At 41.8% G+C, this 16,532-nt stretch overlaps 2 protein-coding genes across 3 annotated transcripts; both read left to right on the forward strand.

The window, feature by feature from the left end:
• The first annotated feature begins 1,348 nt into the window (after positions 1–1,348).
• Positions 1,349–8,407, forward strand: LOC105936995 (serine protease inhibitor A3N). The gene is made up of 4 exons (XM_012878093.3): positions 1,349–2,258; positions 3,671–3,938; positions 6,920–7,067; positions 7,179–8,407. Exons 1-4 carry the CDS (start codon positions 1,496–1,498, stop codon positions 7,365–7,367), a joined length of 1,368 nt encoding a protein of 455 aa, XP_012733547.2. The 5' UTR covers positions 1,349–1,495; the 3' UTR covers positions 7,368–8,407.
• A 4,017-nt stretch (positions 8,408–12,424) lies between these two features.
• On the forward strand, positions 12,425–14,910 carry LOC105936996 (alpha-1-antitrypsin homolog). 2 transcript variants are annotated; one of them, XM_012878095.2, is made up of 5 exons: positions 12,425–12,527; positions 12,746–13,357; positions 13,659–13,929; positions 14,071–14,218; positions 14,303–14,904. In XM_012878095.2, exons 2-5 carry the CDS (start codon positions 12,754–12,756, stop codon positions 14,492–14,494), a joined length of 1,215 nt encoding a protein of 404 aa, XP_012733549.1. In that variant the 5' UTR covers positions 12,425–12,527; positions 12,746–12,753; the 3' UTR covers positions 14,495–14,904. The 2 variants fall into 2 exon arrangements, with proteins under 2 accessions (XP_012733549.1, XP_036002967.1); XM_036147074.1 differs by lacking the exon at positions 12,425–12,527 and having other exon boundaries at positions 14,303–14,910.
• The last annotated feature ends 1,622 nt before the right edge of the window (positions 14,911–16,532 follow it).

Raw genomic sequence — 16,532 nt, forward strand, 5'->3', positions numbered from 1 at the left:
TTACTACAGTCTTTATCTTCTCAAACATTTTGTGTTGCGTTAAACACCAAATGTCACCAAACATGTTAGAGGCACAGAGAGCCTGAATGCAGGGTGCCTAAATAACTAGCTAACACATATTGGACTCCAGGCAGTGCTTTACGATATGCACACTGCAATGCCTGTTATTGTGATAACAATACATTTACAATATATTGTGCAGCCCTATTATGCCATCCATATATAAACGGTTCGTTAGGGAGGTGTACCAGATAAAAAATATTTCTGTCTTACTTTCACAATGTCAACTTGTGAAGTTTTCTAAACTCTGCTGGAACGTTAACTAGAGCTGTGTCCTTTGGTTGGACTGGACTAAGATTGAGCAACAAAGACTCTTGGTGTGACACCTACAGTTAGGTACCATAGAGGATGTGTTATGCTGTGAGCCTGTTTCCTGTTCATAGCCCATGGGAACCTTGTCAGAGTGCATGGCATCATGAACTCTTTTTACAAAATCAGGTTACTCAAAGAAAAATCTGGTAGACTCTACAAGTAAATGGAAAAGAAGTTGTCAGGAACCAGAGATTGTGCCACTGGCGGTTTTATACTTAAGCAAATCCCCTACTGAACAAGTGTACTGAAATTCAAAGCTGGGCTTTTATATTGATTCTCTTAACGAAGGGGAATTTATTTTAAGGATCTAGACAGAGCAGTTCTTAGCACTGTTGCCTAGCAGCAAGAAAGTCCTACATTCGGATCCTGGCGCCGGGGTCTGTCTACATGGATTTGCATGTTTTCCCTCCGCCTGCACAGACACTCTCTGGGTACTCCAGCTTTCTTCGTCACTCCAAAAAATACAAGTTTTAGGTTGATTGCGTTACATAAATGACCCTTAAAAGTGTTTATGTGTGTGTGTGTGTGTGTGTGTGTGGGTGTGTGTGTACATGGTTGTTTGCGCTGTGTGTCTCTGTGCTGCCCTGTGCTGGACCGGCGACCTCTCCACAGAGTACCCGTCCCTCGCCCAATGGTCGATAGCCGCTAACCCTACTAGCTTGAGCATCCCTTACCAGGAGTGACAACAAACGTCTCTGTTGAAATCAAGTCCAGAAAAAGATTTTCTATTTAACCAGAGGAATGTATTGACCTGGTTTAGCGCTTCTGTTTGAGTGCAGCTGCATGCGCGCTGGGAAAGTTCCTGAAAATAAACGTATGCATCGGTTGCATAAGTGTTCAAAATCCATGTTGACCGGGCTGCGTAGCACCAAGGGGGAATGAGTATGCTCTGTCCTCAGAGTCCAACAAATGCACATTATTTACCGGTGAAATTCTAAGAAACTAAAAAACAACAAAAAAAAAAAAAACAGGCTGCCAGTGTTTGCTCAGGGCTCAACCCAAAGGTTAAAAGCTCAGCTCCAGAGATCGATACGCTTTCAACACAACAGCCGCTCCTGCTCCGAGCCCACACCACTTCCCTGAAGCAGGAGTGTGGCCTGTCTTCTGCCCAATCGGGGCCAGGATGGTAAGAGGAGACGTTAAGATGTCTGTCATGTATAGTTTAGCATGTATTACAATGCTAGCATTGCTGAGTGGCTCCTCGGGACACAGATCGGCTCTGCCAAACACCGAGAAGCTCCTCCGCAGGCCTGTGCGACGGGATGTGATGGCCATTCCGCTGAATCAGCTGAAAACAACAGCCCTGAACACAGCCTTGGCCTTTGAACCTTACCAAGACCTGACCACTAGAAGTGCTGTGGAGCAGCAGAACAATGTCTTGTTCTCGCCGTTGGGGCTGGCATCGGCTCTCGCCACGCTGTGCCGGATCTCTGGACCGGAGAGTCGGAGGCAGGCGTTGCAGGCCCTGGGCGTCGCGGCCGACGCGTCACCGGAAAGCGTGGAGGCCACCATATCTGCTCTTGCAGACCTGCAACACAACCTCACTCTCAGGGAGGGAGGGGCGGAAGGTGGCGTCCAGAAGGGACAGTCCGAGGCTGCGGTGGCGATTGGCGGTGACACGGTAGGGGCCGATGCAGCGAACGCTTCTGACGTAAACGATGGAGCAGGGGGGAGCAGGGGAGCTGAGAGTCACTCCCACCCTCGCAGTCGGCTACGAATATGGAGCCAGCTTCACGTTGATGGAACACCCTCAGCGGACTTTGAAGGTTTCTTATCCCAGCTGCAGCATCCAGGACAACCTGGCATGAACATCAGCTTTGAGACACAGATGAAAGATCTGCAAGACTCAGACAAACTTATACTCAACAGTTTTGTGTATTTTCAAGGTAGCTAACTGTTCTGCAGAGATACTATTTGGGGTTGTGTTAATGTGTGGTCATTCAGGTGCAACTCAATAGACCTGGATATTTAGATTATTTAGATGTATTACACACAGAGTGGTACATTCAAAGTGCTTATCTGATCGTGGCTTACAGCTAATGAAATTCAAATACTACCAATAAAGAAGGTGTTTTTAATATTTTAAATGTTAAGCTATGTGGGTCTGCATCATTATGGGGAAGACTGCTGAACTGACAGGTCCAGCAGACACTCACTGACACCCTTTACGAGGAGGTCCAGCCACAAGAGGTTGTCGCACAAGAAGCTAGCTGTACGCAGAGATCTGTGTCCAAATATATTGATGGAAAGTTTAGTGGACGGAAAATGTGCGGTTGTAAAAAAAAAAGCTTATAAGTAACGTTGAAAGGACAGAGCAGTAAAGGTAATTCAAGAAGGGATATTTACAAGATGTGGACGGCAACTGGAACCCAGGACATTAGCTACAGCTGTCACATTGCTTGTGTTTAGCGCCTCAGTCTGAAGAAACTTACCAAGCCCAAGGAGAAATAGGATGCCATTTTTCCTCAGTGGTCCAAAGTGTTTTTTTTTTTTTTTTTTAAATAGGCAAACTTTGCATCTTATTTGTAAGTCAAGGTCCCAGAGTCTGGAGGAGGAAGTTTGAGGTTTCCTTAGTCAGAGATGATTCAGGGTGCCTTATCATCTGCTGTTGTTGGTCCGCTGTGTTTTACCAAGTCCAAAGTCTGCACGGCCATCTATTATGAGGACCTACACATGCTTTCCTCCTGCTAGCACGCTTTAACGACCATTGTTGTGCTTGACTGGCCAGCAAACTAGTCTAACCTGTAACCCAACGGAGAATCTATGGAGCATTGTCCGGAAGAAGAGCAAAGACACCAGAGCCAAGAATCTCTCAAATTTTCAGAGAATATTCAGAATATCTTTTCACTAGCTGTAAGCCAGAAACATCAGAATCGACAGAAACAAGTGCTTAAATCAGACCCCTCTGTATCTAACTAATCTATATGAGTTTCACATTCTGAATTGAATTAGTAAAATGAATAACTTATAAAGCTGCATGTGCAATTCAAACGCTATGAACAGAAAGGAAAACCCATTTTAAAGACAAATTGTGGGAACTTCAAGGAAACGATTTTGACCCAGATTACATAATATTTAGTAAGTCTGGTAATATATCTTTCTTGCATCTGTGCAAGAACAAAGAACAACGGAGCATCTGCTTTCTCATTAGTTCCTGTTTTTATGTCCTCCTATAACAGTTAGCGGTCATAAATCTACACAACAGGATGTTTTTATAGGTGTGCAACTTCTGCCTTTGCCATTTTACTGTCATATTTCATCTATAACGTGCTCTTCCCATTAATGAACCATAAATCAGGTCTGCAGCCTTTTGAACGGCGCCACACCGTGCTGCGCAGCTTCCAGCTCAATGCCACGACCTCCGTGGAGGTTGACACGATGTTCCTGGACGACTCGTCCGAGGTGATGATGCTGTACGACACCAACTGCTCCGTCACCGTGGTGCGGCTGGCCTTCACGGGCCGGCTGGCGTCGCTCTTCCTGCTGCCCAAAGGAGAGATTCAGCCGCTGGAGGCCTGCCTCTCTGACAGCCGCATGAGGTTCTGGATCAGCAACCTGAAGCCTGGGTAGGTGGGGCGTGCCGAGGGTCACCAGGAAGGAGAATTCTCATTCTGAGGTGAAAGGAAAATGGTGCTTGGCTTTCAACATTTGGTGCCAATACCTTTTGGAGCCCCTTTTTGCCATATGTAACACTGTTTTAATTTAGGGGTATTAGTGTGAAGAGGGTGGCATAGAAAGGCAGCTCTTTTCTAGACTTTTATTTGTGTAAAAGAAGAAGAAGAAGAAGGAACAAATGCGAGACCATTTATCAATTTCCTTTCACTTTACAATTGTGCCCTAATTTGTGTTAGGATTTGACATAAAATGAAATACACTGACATTTTTTCAGGTAAAGATCTTTTTCACACCTCTGTACTCGGAATCTGAGCTCATCTATTTCCTATGTATTGTTCATCAGAAAGGTCTTAGGGATAAAGCCATTGGATGGTTTAAGGATACAGCTCTGGAATGTAACTTAAACCATGTCTGGCAGCTTCAGGAACACTACAAATCCGTAGTTTGACAATAAAATGACATGACTACTTCTACTTTAAGGAAACCATAAACAGCTTTTCGCAGATCTGGTCTCCCAGTCGCACTGGCTGAGCCTCGTACATTGAGAAGGGAATAAATATAATGCCAACCACTAATGTTATCCCTTAGCAACATCAAAAAAAAAAATATGCGCTTTACAATAATTAGGCTGTTTGAATGTTGGTTGCTTGCTTGCCACAAGGAAAAAACTTTAGTTATTTTTAAAATGTGATATTTTTTCTAACTTCCTGTGGTGGTTAGCTGTGCTACAGTACACTCATTTGCTAGTAAACAGGAACAGATGAAGATCAGGTCTAGGTGCTAGTTATAATGCTATTCCAAAAATAATGGTATTTTTAAACTCAACATTTTTGGATATGACCCAGGGATGTGCTGAGCCATCCCTGGGTCACTAAGTACCTGCCTTAAGATGTATTGCACCCTTTTTGAAAACCAATGATTTAAATTAGTTTTCCATAGTGTATTAAAACTCCAATGTAACAAAATGTGATTATGCTACTCAAATAAATAATATCCACCTGCAAGAGGTTGCAAAGAGTTATTTTAGCTATCGGGTCATACATAATCTGTTATGTTTCAGAACTGCCAATTTACCCATATGGGAATTAAAACCACAATGATTGGAAACAGGGTGGGAAATACGGTCTTTGGCAAAACATACAATTCATTTCGATTGTATGTGATATCAAAATATTTTCAGCATCTTCATATCAAATCAAAAATACTTACTTCCAAGAGAAATAAATCGATATGCTATATTAAAGTACCTCATTTGGAAGTCACATTTTCTTTGGCATCTATACTCGTGAAAATATAGAATCTCACTCCCTTATACTCCTGTCAAATAATTGGCCATCTGCATTTTATTTAAATGCTGTTGAAAGACACAATTCCATAGGAACATACTGCTCCATCATCAGGCTGAACATGCATGTCTGGTAAACGTGTGTTGTGCACAGCTGAAGGACCAAGGCAACTGTGACTCAAATTTAGTGGCAATATAACAGCATTACTTAATGCTATTCATTAGCTACGTTTACATGGACAAAAGTAATCGGAATAAAGGGCCGATCGGAATAAAAATGCATCATCAGTAAACAAGCCAATTGGAATATTGTGGCCAGATTAAGCTCAATCAGGATGAAATTGTATTCCGAATGAGAGGGGAGGTTTATGCCGATTGATAATCCGATCATCATGCATGTAAACATTTATCAGGATCAAGTTATTCTGAATGTGGCAAACTGACCCGAGTGCGCCCAACGTCAACGTAACGTATTTCTGCTTCGAGTTGTGGGAATATGTCCGGGAGCAAAACTATCTGGCCTCCCGATACAACCTCTATATTAAAAACATTAAAAGAGGTCAAAATTATTATTTTTTCAGTAACAGATCCTGTCGCGAGTCCAGCCTGGGTACTTGGAAGGCAAATTAACTCGTACAATAATGTTTTGCTTGCTATTTTTTGTTGTTTAGCAAAGACAGAAATACTTATTTTTTTCAGGGAAATTTGATATTTTGAATAAAGCCAGGTGCATATGCAGGCTCATTATGATCGGATTAATTGATTGTGTGCCCTTAGAAACGGTACAATCCGATTATTTTTTGTTTTTTAATCCTAATAAAATTTAGGATTAAACTTTCAACACTAACATTGTGTTAGTGTAAACACATTCAACACTAACATTGTTAGTGTTGAATGTGCGGATGATTCACTTAACTTTGCACGCTGGAAGCCTGAAACAGCAAGTGAGAAACTGAGGGCATAATAATTTGTTAGCTGATTAATTCAGCTAACAAATTATCTTGGCCACTTGGGGAGTTTTATAGGGCGTTAAGATTCCATTACCAAATGGCCAGTTGATCCTCGGATATGAAGAAATAGATAAATAGATAACATGAGACAATAACAACAGATCCTGACCCAGCAGGACGCTTTGAATTCCACGGCCTTGATGCAATTATACATGCAAAATTAGGGAAGGGAGCACATGAATATTGATACAAAGACTTGACAGGAGGTGATGTTCTACAAAGTCCTCTTTATTTACTCATTCTCAGACATGTAGGACGGGATTTTAGGCACTTCGGCATCCATGCAAGACAAGAAACAGTGTGACAGTAGCTTTGTTAGTATGTGTAAAGCGTTTGGCGAGTTAAGTTGCTATATCTGTCAGCCACCATTTCTAGTGCTACTGGTAAAGCTACTTTACAAGCTGTAATAACAAATGCATCCCACTGATCTCAACCCTTTAAGTAAGGGGCAAAATTTCTTCCTTTTTTTTAGTTTCCGGCAGTCAAGGCATGATGAATGCAGCTGAGGAGCTTCTAAATGAGCATTAATAACTCTTCTCCCTACATACGCCTGTTAAAGCCATCAGTACCTCTTGCATGGCTTGTAACAAGACCTCTACCAGCGGATCCATTGACACACTGATTGTTGTTTTCACAGGAGGGCGGAAATCCGTCTCCCGAAGTTTCGCCTGAGAAAATCCTACAGTTTGGAGAGTATCCTCAGAAATTCTGGGATATCGTCGCTTTTCTTGCCTGGAGCCAACTTCTCCGGGGGACAGGGGAGGAGGAAGCTGCAACTCCATGAGGTTCAGAAGAATTCATTACGGAGTGGTTGATCGTGAAATATTCTCTGAAGAGCTTAGCCCATGCAACACACACACACACACACACACTTCAAGCAGTGTCTTTACCTCCAGGCCCCTCACGAGGTGATGCTGGAGGTGGAGGAGTCCGGATCAGGAGAGACGGGGAGAACGGACGTTCCGCTGGACTTCTCTGTCCCCCAGAGAATCACCTTCGACAGACCGTTTATCTTCATCGTCTACGATCATCTGACTGGGATGGTGCTGCTCATAGGCAGGATCGCCGATCCCTCGAACGCCTAGATACCACAAAGTGCTTTCTCCCTTCTGTCTTTGTTCATTTCCTGTGTTTACCTACGAGACAGGATAGCTTGGGTTAGACTTTTTTTTCCCCCAGCAGTGTTGCATTTCAAAAGAGAGGAGAAAGCAACATTTCCAGGGAGTTCATAGAAGTGAGTGCATATTGATTTTCAAACATTAGGAGATGATTTATGGTTTATTTCTCCATTTTCGGAAACTGATGAAAAGACGTTCAAATTGCTGCTATTTATCCCTGTGACTGAATCACTGCTATCTGGTAAAAACATAAAACATTTTTTCTTCCATTACAAAAGCATTTTCTCTGTTGTCTTTTTCCGCCACGAAACCCATTTCCTCCCTTAACGTCTCTTTATCTTCTTAAGCAATTATTGGGAAATTGCTTTGCAAGAGTATCTAGGCTCATTCGCTGACACAAAACAGCCAAGGCTGCTGAAATAGTGTCACATTTTAGTGGCTTCCTGCAACTTTTTGCCTAAGTCAGGCAGCCATGTGGCAAAACCACATTGATATTTACCTCCCCAAGGAGATGATGAATAGAGGATAGCTTGATGAAAAGGACGGTAGATCCATCATAACTAACAGAAATGTCAGCCTATTAATCAGCAAGGCTTTCACCGATTCATTGAGAAACCCAAGATCAAGAGCCAGAAGGAACCTGCTCCGGATCCAGGGATGGCCTACATGTGAAAATTTCAAGTTAACTTCATTACTTATGTGATCCTTTTTCTCAAGCCTTTTCAAGCGGGGCCTGCAAAGTGTTCCTCTGAACACATTAAATGAGTCTGAAGTTGAATCCTCTAATAAAACAGACCCTTTAAAGCTTTAGACCATTTCCCCCTGTCTCAATCCGTTTTAATTTAACTACTGCCTGATTACGGGCTGATCCTTGTCTGTGTTTTTGCTTTTTATGCGTTTTTCTATGCATGTTAAGTCTTGTGTTTTTGGTGATCGTGTTTGTCTGCGCTGCTTCGCTGTGCCTTTAAATTTCCCCTCGGGGACAAATAAAGTTTTATTGAACTGAATCACCACAGTTTAGAGACATCCCACCTACAAGCGCCACTGCTATGAATTATATGTGTTGTCATGTGAAAACAAAAGAAACCCAATGAACTATTCAGCTCTTTAATAGGAAACTTTCACGTAATGGTGTCTAATGTCATTTTTAAATCATCTGGATAAAGTATTGGAGTTAAACAACAAACAAAACCTTGTTTCACTCATAAAACAAACAATATAATGAAAAATGTTTATAACACCCTGCCACTGAAAGCCAGTGCTACTCCCTTTGGTTCAAATGATTGAAGTAATATGCTTCTTGTAGCTTCCTACCAGTCTAGGACATCAGTCTGAACAATGTTTGCCTCACAGGATCTTATTAGATCAATTTATGGGCTTTGACTCAGCACTGGGGTTTCAATTCCTTAATTCTCCACCAGTCCTGGGTCGATTTACTGGTATGTTTTGGTAAATTGCTAAATTGCAAGGTCCAGTTTTGCTTCAGCTTTAAGTTTTTTTTATTTTTTTTTTTATAGATAGTCTCACATTTTCCAAAAAGGAGCCCTCTGATACATGTTCATGGTGCATTACATCAGACTAATATGGTCGGGGCCAGCAAGACATCCCCGAACCATGACAAGTTTACCTCCATGCTTCACAGCCTGTACGATGTGCTTTTATGCCACACATTTCCACTTTTCTGTCACCAGATATTTAAGGTTTAGACTGATCTGTGCAAAGAACGTTATTCCCGAAGTCCAGGCCTTCACCTATGTTTTCTCTGGCAAACTTCTGTTAGGCTCTATTGTTTTATAGAGACAAGGTGATCTCTTTGCGCTTCAGACTGCTCATTGAACTTCACCATGGTGGTGTTGTTGTGAAATGCCTCTGTGCGATATGACCTTACTTAAGTGGGAATAAATATGTGGGTGTCCGAATCATTCCTCACCAGTCATCTTAAATTACACTTCACAGAACAATCTAAAAGTTTTTAATGTTTGTTATCTATTTATATTAAAAAAAATGGTTCTGTCCATATGGCCAAATATGCACTGGCGTCCTAGTTTCCTAGTGTCTATACGGATGAAGATTCATGCCCCTTGGCATCCCAAATGCTCGTGGGACAAAGACAACAGAAAAGGAAATGTTATTTTTAAATACAGACAAAATACACTTAAAATGAATAAAAAACATTTACAGAAGCTTCAGTTCTGGCTATTTTCAGGGTTTTGAGAAGTATGTAAGACCTGTACCCAGATGTTATTCTAGTCTTCACATTTAATTTCTTTGAATTCTCTGTAAAATATATTTCAACTGCAAATAAAACAAACACTTGTAGCTAGCTGAAATAATGGAATAGAACTTCTCTTTGGCCTCAAGTTTTTGTTTCTGTGCAAGAACATGTTTTGGCAAAATTGCCTATAATAATAAGTATTATATTGCTGTTGTAACCTTGTTGGCAATTTGTATTTAAAGGAGCTATAAGTAAGATATTTACTTTAAAATCAACCTAAATCCTTCTCACTTGTCACCCAGGATGGAAGTAACATTCCTTATAAACAATCGGTCCTCTCCATCAATAATCCATTAGTCACGTTTTTCTCCTTTTAAACCTAGAGTTACGGCCCGGAACTACTTTGGTGTAGTGTAGCCCGTATTTACTTCCTGGTTCCTGAGTCAATCATATGAAATTTCCCAGGGCTCCCTAAACAGAGCGCAGCATTAGCAGCCTGCTAACATGGAAGCCAGTAAGAGAAGCAGACTACAACATCATAGACCTGTCCTGTGTAAGTTAAAATTCAGTGGGGTTTCACGGCGCTTAAAAACGGCATATTAGATTATTGTGATTGGCAAGCTGTTGTACTGATTTGAGCCACAAGCTGTCAGTATTACTTATATCTCCTTTAATTATTGCAAGCAGTATGCCATCACCACTGTAAGCAAGTCAACTTCGTTCCTAATCCTATCAACAGAGTTATTTCCATTGTAAAGTACAATAAATACCATTCCTAACAGTGGTTGCCTGTAGAAGGCAGATAGTGTTTGGTATTTTATTTTTTATGTTAATTGCTGTGAAGGCAGTCTATTTTTGCTGCTCCTGATTAACCTCACCTGCAAGCTGAATTATTGTGATACTCTAACGTTCACAAACACACTAGAGTCCATCTTGTCCCACTTACGCCTCAACCATTTGAGACCGACCCAAAACAGTTCAGCCAATCCCATTGCAGCACTGTGGCTTAAGGCGGGATATACAGCTGTGCCGAAAGCAAGAGCTGCTGAGCCCACAGCTGAACCAAAATAACCATGGCAGCGCAGGAATACGCACGCGCAGCTGCTACTATCACATCTGGTTTATCTCAATCCCCGATTTCCTTTTTGAAAGAAGAACAAGAAGAAGTGCCTTGACTAGCTTACCTTGTTGTGGTTTCTCATAACGCCTGCTGCCACTAGGTGTTGCTTCACCCAATCAGCTTAGAGACTTCTGCTGAATGTCCCTCCTTTCCCCAAATGGATTCCATGTGAGCAAGACCAGATTGATAATGCGGAGAACGGAGAGTGCTACACATTATCTCTTGGCTGGCCAGGTTATCTCCTGAAACTAGGCGCCATTGTTAGCCTGGGATCAGTCCTTCCAGGACCTGACCGAAGTCTCCCTGAACTCCCTCATCCATTTGTCCCGTCTGGGACCCAGTCCTGTGTTGCTTTTCTCAACCCTATTCGAAAGGCTGCAACAATGATGGGAAACAGACAAGGTTTTCCAAAAATGGACTGGAGGGGTCATCACAGGTCTCTGCATTAAACAACACCAGCCTACATGGGGTGCAGACTGTAAAGTTACAGTAAAAAATGAACAGCACTATTTTGGGTTATTTAGGCTGTCAGAGAAAAAAAATGGGTGTTGGTTAATTTTTCCAAGTCATACTTTCACCATGTCATTAAAAAAAACTAACAAAATATTTAATTTACTTGTCACCATGTCTTTAAAAAACAAAATATTTAATTTTCATGCTAAATCTTAAGTTTCTAAACTAAATATTTAGCTTCCCAGGTAAATATGTAGTGTGACATTTAAATGTGTGAATGACGTGGTGCAAATATGACTTGGAAAAAGGAATTTTTTTGTCTCATGACAAGCTAAATAACCCAAAATATTGCTGTTAATATTTGACTGTGTAGCTTTACAAAAGGCACCCCCTAAGACCAACAATATTCTGCCACTTTGCCATGTTCTGAAACATTGATCTTACTGATCCAAACCTGTGGTGGTGGTGGTTTTTGAAATAAGCTGGATGGCCAGTGTCCAAAGGTGCACACCAGATAATGAATAAAACACATCATCAGTTAGCTGTTCCGTAAACAGGGTTTGTATTGCTTTTATGCATGTGCCTGTCCCCTTCTTGCTGCTGAAGATAGGGAGGTCAGGTTATGTGTGTTTTGCAGGATTTCAACACATGTTATCCCACTTCAGAATCTCAGATAATTTCTTACATTGTGGTTTAGGGAGCAGCAGAAGGAGCAGTTCCTCCAGGGTGCCATTTACACAAGAACTGCCACTGTATCCCGCACTGTTCCGTGACTTTAGTTTTTTATTATTCTTAAATCTTGTCATGTTGTGTGAGCCATGTCGTTACACAGTTAATTTAAATATTTGTTGCTTCAGTCTAATATAACGAAAAACGAAAAAAAGCAGGACTAGTTTGATTTTTCCATTTTGAGCACCAATAACAACATTTTACTCCTCCATGAAACCAGCAATATTGTTGAAGTTGGAAACAAAATGCAGGTAAACTGATATATTATGTTGTAGAAGAAAAGTATGCTTTATCACATTAGCCATCAGGGAATCTGTTTGTTTGTGTATATATATATATATATATATATATATATATATATATATATATATATATATATATATATATGTGTGTGTGTGTGTGTGTGTGTGTGTGTGGAAAATTGTGAGCGCTGCCCCTTATCTATGGTGTGTTGCATCAGTGCAGAGAGATCAGTCAGATATCAAAGGACAGAGACTGGGGAGACTGATTCCTGGTTAATTTTTGACCAAACTGTCAGCTGGTTCTCTGAGCTCCTCTATAAAAACTGGAAATCTTTCCCAAACCTTCTGCAGCAAAGAGGACAGTAACGGTAAGAAAATCACTTTACAGAAATTAACTTTATCCATCAGCAGGACAACTAGACCAACCTTAAAAGCATGTTTATGTATGAAAAATAACTTTGCATGCTTGTGTTTGCTGTGGAAAGACAGACTTGTTATTGGTAAATGACTACCGTGCTTATCGGATTAGTGCTTAATGCTTCGCCTTTCTCTGTTTAACATAGTTAATTTGCTTTTTCTCTGCCAGGCTCCGAGATGCGTAGTATCTTTGCTAGTTGTGCTCTGGCAGCCCTGCTGCTGGCTGTGGCCCAAGCCGATCACCACATGCACCACAACCATGAGGGCAACATGAGCTGCCACGTTCTTTCCCCTCTCAATGCCGACTTTGCCTTTGCCCTCTACAAAAACGTGAATCGCAGAACCGGTCCTGGAAAGAACATCTTCATGTCACCTCTGGGCGTCTCCGCCGCTCTGTCCATGCTGTCCACGGGGGCCCGCGGCAAGACCCACAGCCAGCTGTTCTCCACCCTGGGATACAGCGAAATGGACCAGGCTCGGGTCAACGAAGCCTATGGCCATCTTTTCCAAATGCTCGGCCAGAGCCAGCAGGAACAGAAGCTGGACCTTGGGAGCTCTGTTGCTGTGCGCACTGGCTTCAGTCCTCTGCCGACGTACCTGGGTGACCTTCAGAAGTACTACAATGGTGAGGTCTTCAACGTTGACTTCTCCAACCCTTCCGAGGCGGTGGCTCAGATCAACAGACACATTGCTGCAAAAACCCAGGACAAGATCAAGGACATGGTGAAGGACTTGGATCCTGCACTTGCTATGGTGCTGATCAACTTTGTCTACTTTAGAGGTAAGTCTCCAGAACAGAGTCTCTTATGTCAAGTATGACATAAGAGACGATCCAACCAGCCATTCAATACACCCGTTAATCTTTGAAGGGTCACATCGGGGCTGGTGCCTCTCACCACCAGCCATTGGGCAGGAGGCAGGGTACACCCTGGACAGGTTGCCAGTTCCTCACAGAAAGATACACAGGGCGAACTACGATGCACACACATATACCTGAGAGCAATTAGAAGTACAAACACATAAGAGTGTTTTACGTATTTATTTTTTACGTTGCTCTCCCTTTCCTTTGTTGCGTCACACAGGACAGTGGGAGAGGCCCTTTGACAAAAACCTAACAGCAAAGGCAGATTTCCATGTGGATGGAAACACAAAAGTTGAGGTGGACATGATGAAGAAGATGGGACGCTTTGATTACTACCAGGACAATGACAACCACTCCACCATCGTCTGCCTGCCCTACAAGGGCAACACCTCCATGATGATCGTCTTACCTGATGAAAACAAGATGGAGGTGGTTGAGGGTTTCATTAACAAGGACTACTTGAGGAACTGGCACGACAAGCTCTACAAGAAGTAAGAGCAAAATCCGTATCTTCTGTTTTTCTTAGAAACAGGAACCGCGGCGGCGAGGAAAGTCAACGCAGAGTTTGCCCCTTTTACAGCGGACGTATCAAACAGCTGACGTTGCTTAATTCACGGTGTTTTGTTCCACAGCAACCTGAACCTTTTCATGCCAAAATTCGCCATCTCGGTTGCCACCCCGCTGGATGAGACTCTGAAGGAAATGGGAGTAACAGAGGCTTACAGTGATCTGGCTGATTTCTCGGGCATGTCCGATGAGATTAAGCTTAAAGTCTCAAAGGTAGGTCACCCACCATACAGGATTAACAATAAAAATAAATAAATAAATCTGTAAATCTGACCATTTTCCTTTTTTCGGCTGCAGGTCTCGCACCAGGCAGTGTTGAGCGTAGACGAAACGGGCACGGAAGCAGCCGCTGCCACCACCATGGAAATCATGCCCATGAGCTTGCCCGTCGACGTGATGCTCAACCGGCCGTTCCTGGTCTTCATCACTGAGCACTCGACGAAGAGCATCATCTTCGCGGGCAAAATCAGCAACCCAACAGCTGCTTAAGGACGCGTGTGATGTGTAGACCTGTCACAGGCTCAGTGAATTCCAGCGGTTTCAGGACATTTATCCATCATCCGTAACAGTGATGACGGCGATACTGTGTGGATTTGAATAAATGGCAATTAGATGGGATGTGAATGAGACGATCTACAAGTAACAGAAACGTGGTTCCATTAATCCGCTTGTCACCGTAAAATGTTTGGTACCATTTGTCATCTGTCTTGGTTGATTAATATCTTTACCCATCAGGATAGATTATTCTCCCATTGACTGTTTCAAGTGATGAATTAATGACTGAACCATCTGTCAATACAACATCTGCAGCATCCACTAACACATTAAAGCAACTTGTCATTGCCCTATTGCTGTTTCAACAAGACTGTGAAGTGAAAATAAAGAGACGTTTTAAACAACCTGAATTTTATGTTTTTCAGCCTTATTACTTAAGCATTGTGCGATTTAAATTGAAAGTATTTCAAAAATAAATGGGAATGGAAGGAAACAGGATTTGTCCTAGGGAACAAAACAGAGCAGAGACTAAGTTCCACTGTGGCCAGGGTCCGAACTTTTTTTTTTTTTTTTTTTAATGCAAAGGATCTGAGTGTGGAGAAAGATTTATTGACTTCCTCTTTATCCACCACTCCATCAACCAGAGTGCTGATGTTGTCCGATAAACAAACGTGGCTGAAAAATGTGTGGACATTGATTGCCCACGTGGCATTGCTTTCTAATGACTTTTCCCTTCCATAGACAAGCTGGTGTGCTCACAAACTGTTTGCGTGTTTTTAAAAACGGTCTGATAGGCAGACTTCGCCTATCTTATGTGTAAATACGATAAATCAAATGAGGTTTTTATTACAATGGGCAAATCTCAAACTGAAACAAAAAAATAAAAAAATCCGGAATTAGCCATTTCCTTTAGACTGCACCTCCACACTAAGTCTTATCCTCCCAAGTCTTCAGGCCAGTCTCCCCATATGATCCAATCCTCTCCTCCCATCCATTTATCTCCTTGATCCCTTCCTTCATTAATATCTTTAATCTCACATCTTTGTGGTGCGGTCCTTGCTAGTCAATTATTCCTTAAATTGCAGATTTCTTTAACATGTATATTAGACATTGCCATGTTGTTGTAGCATTTTTGGGCCTAAGAAGATCAACACACGTCTTGAATGGCATGCTCTCTGGTTTTTCCCATTTTCATGAGTGGCTATGAGAAATTGGCCTCTGACTAATGTAATATTTTTTTACCTCAAGGAAACGGGAAGTGGTGTATTACTAATTAAATGATCCTCGACACTCATCAATTTAAGAAAGTAACGTGTAAATTAGGGATGTTCTGATCAGTATTTTTTCCCTGATAGCAATCCAAGTCATTTAAGAATATAGATTTTGCCAATTAGTATTGTGACTGTGTAGCACTTAACTCATCATTTACTTTCATGACACTGCAGTCTTTCTTATTAGAGCTTATTGACTGTGAGGCATTTTCTCCCAACCATGCTTTGTCCGAGTCAGCTTTGATATGCCTCTGTACTGTTCTGACAATGCATCAGGCATAGTTTTACTATTTGTTCCTGAACATCAGTCTGACTTGGGACATACAATAAAAAAAAACTGCTGTCTTGTTTCTGCAGACAATGAAGTAGTTTGATTTAGGGCTGGGATAATATCAGACTAACATGTATGTTTGGACATGACTTGCAAGTTTGACTCATAACATATTTCGAGTTAATCGTATGCAAACAAACCCAACAAAACAAGCTACATGAAGTCAGTGCTTTGCTTTGAACGCCATGAAGATTAGTATCTAAAGTTTCAGCTGCTCCCTGTGTTGTTCACCTGGGGCAGGTGGAAACGCTGCAACAGACAGCGTAGTCTCTTTTTCACAGTCAAATCATTGAAAAAGATGTAGATTTGATAAAAAAAGAAACCCAGAATCATTAAATGAATTAAATGTTGTACGCTGCAATTTTTCAAGCCATCCACCCAAAAATGGCTGGTATTCCATCAGGACAAATAACATTTTTGAAAAGTGCTT

The sequence above is a fragment of the Fundulus heteroclitus genome, chromosome 15 (genome assembly GCF_011125445.2).
Source record: "Fundulus heteroclitus isolate FHET01 chromosome 15, MU-UCD_Fhet_4.1, whole genome shotgun sequence".
Classification (NCBI taxonomy): domain Eukaryota; kingdom Metazoa; phylum Chordata; class Actinopteri; order Cyprinodontiformes; family Fundulidae; genus Fundulus; species Fundulus heteroclitus.

Bases quoted from the DNA above. Each gene is read 5' to 3' on its own strand.
- LOC105936995 (XM_012878093.3), top strand. From the start codon at position 1,496: ATGGTAAGAGGAGACGTTAAGATGTCTGTCATGTATAGTTTAGCATGT. The intron at 3,939-6,919 runs GTAGGTGGGGCG...TTGTTTTCACAG, and splicing joins ATCAGCAACCTGAAGCCTGG to GAGGGCGGAAATCCGTCTCC. The intron at 7,068-7,178 runs GTTCAGAAGAAT...CTTTACCTCCAG, and splicing joins GGAAGCTGCAACTCCATGAG to GCCCCTCACGAGGTGATGCT.
- LOC105936996 (XM_012878095.2), top strand. From the start codon at position 12,754: ATGCGTAGTATCTTTGCTAGTTGTGCTCTGGCAGCCCTGCTGCTGGCT. The intron at 13,358-13,658 runs GTAAGTCTCCAG...TGCGTCACACAG, and splicing joins CAACTTTGTCTACTTTAGAG to GACAGTGGGAGAGGCCCTTT. The intron at 14,219-14,302 runs GTAGGTCACCCA...TTTCGGCTGCAG, and splicing joins TTAAGCTTAAAGTCTCAAAG to GTCTCGCACCAGGCAGTGTT.